Source organism: Quercus suber, unplaced genomic scaffold, assembly GCF_002906115.3.
Source record: "Quercus suber isolate HL8 unplaced genomic scaffold, Cork oak 2.0 scaffold_208, whole genome shotgun sequence".
NCBI classification, from domain to species: Eukaryota; Viridiplantae; Streptophyta; class Magnoliopsida; order Fagales; family Fagaceae; genus Quercus; species Quercus suber.
This window is the reverse complement of record NW_027069666.1, coordinates 906,919-912,518: the sequence shown is the minus strand read 5'-3', so window position 1 is coordinate 912,518 and position 5,600 is coordinate 906,919. Positions and strand designations below refer to the sequence as shown.

At 34.9% G+C, this 5,600-nt stretch overlaps 1 protein-coding gene across 1 annotated transcript; it reads right to left on the bottom strand.

Moving 5' to 3' along the window:
• Positions 1 to 948: 948 nt before the first annotated feature.
• LOC112019017 (amino acid transporter ANT1) lies at positions 949 to 5,205 on the bottom strand. Its single transcript, XM_065779451.1, has 3 exons — positions 4,656 to 5,205; positions 3,386 to 4,033; positions 949 to 1,819 (listed from the first exon to the last, which is right to left on the bottom strand). Exons 1-3 carry the CDS (start codon positions 4,908 to 4,910, stop codon positions 1,415 to 1,417), a joined length of 1,308 nt encoding a protein of 435 aa, XP_065635523.1. The 5' UTR covers positions 4,911 to 5,205; the 3' UTR covers positions 949 to 1,414.
• Positions 5,206 to 5,600: the final 395 nt, after the last annotated feature.

Genomic DNA, 5,600 nt, shown 5'->3' with positions numbered 1-5,600 from the left:
CTCGAGTTTTTAAGTCTCGCTTTGTAAGTGGATTGCTCCGAGGCGGAAAAAAATTCAAGTAAAAATTAAGTTTTAAAGACTCGAGTTCTGAAAAACGCCGCTATAGGGACTTAAAAACGTCACTATAGAGCTATAGGGCTCACTGTATGACACTTAGAAAAAATTTTGCAAGAAAACGCCGTTATAGGGATATAAAACATCACTATAGAGCTTAAAAACGCCACTATAGGGTTTCCTAAACCTAACATGGGACTTACAAAAAAATTTTGCAGGAAAACGCCGCTATAGGGCTTTAAAACGTCACTATAGGACTTAAAAACGCCACTATAAGAGCGATAAAACTAAAAAAAATTTTGCATGGAACTCGAGTTTCGAAAACTTGAGATATTTGTGGCATTTTCAAATATGGATCTCAAGTTTCTAAAACTCGAGATGTCTAGTTTCCCTTATAGTTTCAAGCGTTGCCTAACTAACCATATACAACTCTTTCTCACAGTTATTCTGCACATTCCCCCTTGGATATTTTATTGATATGATAATTTGTATTTGGTGGTGCTACAATTTAGAGTTTTTAGATGGCAAAGGCAGCAAATAATTGTAATATTGTTGTTATTCTTCTTCTCTCTTTTTTTTTTTTTTAATTCCAACCTGTGGATCCAACTTGACTCATGTGGGTTGAGTTGGACCCCTGTGATGAGTTGGGATGTTTTCAATTCACCCATGGTAAGTTGGATTTAGAAAACCCCTCACCCACTAAGTCCTCCTCGGAGATTGTCTATAATCCATATAATCAGTTGGCAAAAAGTGTCCACTACTCAGAGTCACACAAATCAATAAGTTGTAAAATTAGGAGTGTGATTAGGTGTCCATAGGCGGACCAAAAGTTTTTATTACATTTCAACAAACAGAAATACCATTTTTATTCCCTATGACCATCTCAATCAAACATTCAAGAAAGGCAACTGCTAGCAACAGCCAACAGCTATATTCATCAATATAAATTACATGCGCAGGGCCGTAGGGATTTTGTAACACATCAATGTGTGTACAAAATAACAAAACTGTGGACGTAGAAATCTTTTCTTCTTATTTCTGCCTATTCCCAAATACGTTCCTCACCAAATGGTGCATCTAATTGGGTTGCTTCCAAAGCCCAATTTGGTTACAAAAGGCTGATAGCCACTAAGAAGGAAATTACAATTGTACACATTGCCACTTCAAACCCAGAAAAAAGAACTAATTTGGAGATAGATTCTCTTGGTTATCCAAATATCTCCTTCATGAAGATCTCTGGTTATCTAACTCAGGTCGTCCCCACTCTGCCCATTTTTTTTTTCAATCCAAAAAGATAATAATAATAAAATAAATAAAAAATCAGAGCTGCAATCAATTATGAATTGGGTCCAAATACCCTTCAAACTCCAACTACAGAGTTATAAGTACCATAAGCAGCAAAAAGCAATCCACATGATAATATGCAAATATCCAAGGCTCTTTGCCAGAAATGTAGAGAAGAACCAAATAATACTAAGTGAAATGTGGCTGGCAAAACAAACGAGATCAGTGCACAAACAGTACTCCCCACAAGCGACACAAATACACCAAACCCTGGCACGTACGAGGCCAAGACCGCCAAAACCACCACCAAAATTGCACGAGTCATATACATTGCATACTTTCCTATTCTTGTTGTTGAATACTCACTGTTATGGTGGAGCTTCCGAAACCATTTTCCCTTCCCTAAATTCCTTTCCACAATCTCGTTAATTGGATGTACCATGATTGGGAATGTGAATATTATTCCCAAGCACAGGCCAACCTGTTAGTAGACATCATAAAATCATTTCAGCTACAAAACAAAGTTATATTAAAAACTACAGTGGCGAATATTTATAAGACAGGAACATGTTGCATCAACAGTCACATATGACAAACTCATTAAGATTAAATGAACTTGAATCCTGGACAAGTCCATAGTACAAATTCACTATATCAATAAAATTATTTAAGCTACAAAACACCGGCTATCTTAAAAGCTACAGTGATGAATATGAGACAAAGGAACATGTTGCACCATCGGTCACATATGACAAGCTCATTAAGATTAAATGAACTTGAATCCTTGACAAGTCCATAATACAAAATTCACTAGATCAATAAATTATAACCCAGCAAACCAAACCTTAATTCCTAGTGAAAAGTGCACCCTAGATCACCACTTCATCATTTCAATGATTATATAGTGTTTGAACCATGGCATTATACATAAATGGATGAAGATAATAGATTAAATTGCAAATATCCACCTTTAACTGAGCAATTAACCACCTAATGTCGCTAAATATTCTAAATACCCCCCTAACACTCCAATAGCCATTAAATTAAGAAAAAAACAACTGCACAAAAAGGAGAAATTGAAGAATTTTTTTTCTTTTTTTTTGGGGGGGTTGTTTTGGTAGCATAGTTGTCCAGTAATTTGCTCCTAAAATGATAGTCATTTAAAATTTGGAATGATAATAAGAAGTTGATTACTCAAATTTAATTTCGGAGAAGGAAAACATATCTGAAGTGATAGTTTAAACTTATATCTGTAATTTACCAAACTATTAATGTTGTATGGGAAAATGATACTGGTAGATCCTTTTAGCAATACTTTGAAAAGTTCTTTAGTTCAATAAAACAGTGTAATGAGCACATGGGCAGGCACATTTTTTATTATTAATTAATGGGAAATGCTAACAGACGTCTTTAAAGCAATAGTTAATAATCCATTTAAAGAAAGTTATTATGGGAAAAGAAAAAAAAAAAAAAAACAATTAATGTTTTGACAGCGTTTTCTATTTTCCATAAAAGTGGTGTCAAAAATTTTTTAAAATGGATTGTTAACCATTGCTCTAAAAGCATCCGTTAGCATGACCCTTAATTAATATGGATTACAGAGTTGGGTGCATTATTTATAAAATTAAAAAAGTGTCTTACTTAGCAAAGCATGTGCACGTATCCAATAAATTTTTATAAGACAACTTTAATGCATATAGAAATTATATGCAAACGACAAGACATCACTAGACAAAAGATATAAATCTAGCCACTGCATACATATTATTTAATCATTGCAGTAGTAGGTGAATGAAGTTGGATCTTACTCTTCTAAGTTAGTCCTATGTTCACACCATCTTTCACTTATTCACTCCATACTGTGAGGTAAGCATTCTGCTTAAACACAAAGCATGGAGTGCATAACTGAAAGAATTGGGATTTGGGAATTCTTAATTCTAAAATAACAATTACCTTAATTCCAAAGATATAGAATATATGTCAAGAAAAATAAAAGCATGTAGAATGAGGACTCATATACACAATATACAAGGTGCTAACACATTACCTGAACTGCTATAGATGTCCAATTATGGTGGAGATTAAGAGTTATGATGTCTTTAGTTTGATCACCATAAGCCATGTAACCAAAGAATCCAAAGGAAGCATACAAAAGGGTTATCCCTGTGAAAGCCGTAGCTAGCAACTTTGAGAAACTGGATTTGTCTTTCATAGAGGCTTCCAATGCCAATGTCATCCCAAACCCCTCAAAGCAGAACACGGCCATCCCTCCTGCAAATGGCAATCCTCCTATGTTGGATGTGATCGCCGTCCTATCTCTAAATGAAAATTCACCTCCTACCACTTTTTGTATATCCTGCTTCACCACAATTGCCATAGCTAACAAATTACAAATATCGGCAAAGATGCTGAAAGGTGATAGAGCTGATAGACTGCTTATCCATGACAAGCCAATTTCAATTGGGACTAACAAAAATATGTAAGACGCCAAGTTGAGGCCATAGCCTTTGAATATTGATGAAAGGTTTTGTCCAATGAATACCAGATATGCCACTGAACCTCCACATTGGGCAATCAAAATAAGGAACTCTGTTACATATCGACCTGTCCTTCCCAAACATTTATAACCCAAGTCGCCATAGCTCTTCGGATCCATTGATTCTTCTTCTGATGACAACTTTCGTCTGCATTGAACCTGTTGAAGTAAATGTAACATTTGAATAAAAAGTTCCAAAAGTTGCAGCTTTTCATAGCACTTTTAACCGATTTTCAACAAATAAGGAAATAAGTTTTTAGCGAAAAGTTGCATCTAAACTCACAAGCTAACCTCTTGATTCTGGCTTTTAAGACTTAAAAAGAGTGTTGTAAATTCATACAACTTATAAATTAAGCAAAAAAGACAGGATCAACATTAATAATGATGTACAATGATAATTCGGCCCCGTTCAATTCCATCTTTGAAAATCAAATAACTTAAATGAAAATCTTTTTGCTCAACAAACAACAATAGATAAAAGATTTAACGAAATAATTTCAGGAGTAAAAACAGTCTTTCACAGAATAATCATCAATGAATCAATTTCAAGAGCCTGTAGTCCAAATCTCAATCTATCTATCACTAACAAAAGAAAGAAAGATTGAAAGGAAGAAAAAGTTGGTACAAAAAAAAAAAAAAAAAAAAGAGAGAGAGAGAGATAGAGAGATGAATGAACTGACAAGGAGGAGCAAGAAAGAAAGATTGAAAGGAAAAAAAAGTTGGTACAAAAAAAAAAAAAAAAAAAAGAGAGAGAGAGAGATAGAGAGATGAATGAACTGACAAGGAGGAGCATGCAATAGTAGCTGCAGAGCCCAACAATGGTAACACCAAACAATCCAGCAAGCCAACCAGCAATTCTGAAAGCGAAAGGGAGGCCCAACACACCGGTCCCAATAACAGACACTATAATATTTCCAAGTGTTTGAGCTATTGAAGCTGTTCCTTTCGAAGAAGATTCAAGCAAAGGAACCGAACAAGAAGAAGAAGAAGAAGAAGAGGATGTAGAACCGGCCTTTCTTTGTTGCTCGTAATCCATAGTTAAAAAAGAAAAACCCAACTGCTATGCTTTGCTCACTCTATCAACTTGTGATTTATAGGACTACTCGACTTCTGCTAAGGCATCGAAGGTAGTTTCATTAGTGTTGTACTCGTTTTGGTAGGAGGGATCTGATTTTGGTTGTGGGATTTTTTTTTTTGGAGAAAAGGTTGTTCTGGGATTGGATCCACCGTCTGAGTCATGAACCAATTTGCCTTTTCCTGTGGTTGTTTTGTTTGGTGTGTATAGAGTATTTGACTCGTGCGAGTAATCACATGAAAAACAAAAACAAAACTATAATTTACTATTTACTTGGCAAACTGCAATTGGTTATTTGTCACTTCCTTATAAACCAATCATTTTTCTCTTTGCTACTTATAATTTACTATTTATCATGTCGATAAATATGATAAAATTTGTGGTGTTTGGTGTGTTGGAAGGAATTTTGATAGAATATAGATCCCAATCATCCCACGTAAGCCAAAGCAAGTTTGGAATGAGATTTGACTTCTTCCTAATGTGACCCTCTAGTCTCTATTCACATATGGCCCACTTTAGGAAGGCGTTTTAGCAGAAAAAGATTCCAATTTTGGACGGTTGGTGGTAGCGTGAAAAACGCCCCCAGAAAGTTACTTGATAGATACCATATTAAAAAATAAAAAATAAAAAAAGATTGCGAAATATTTATTA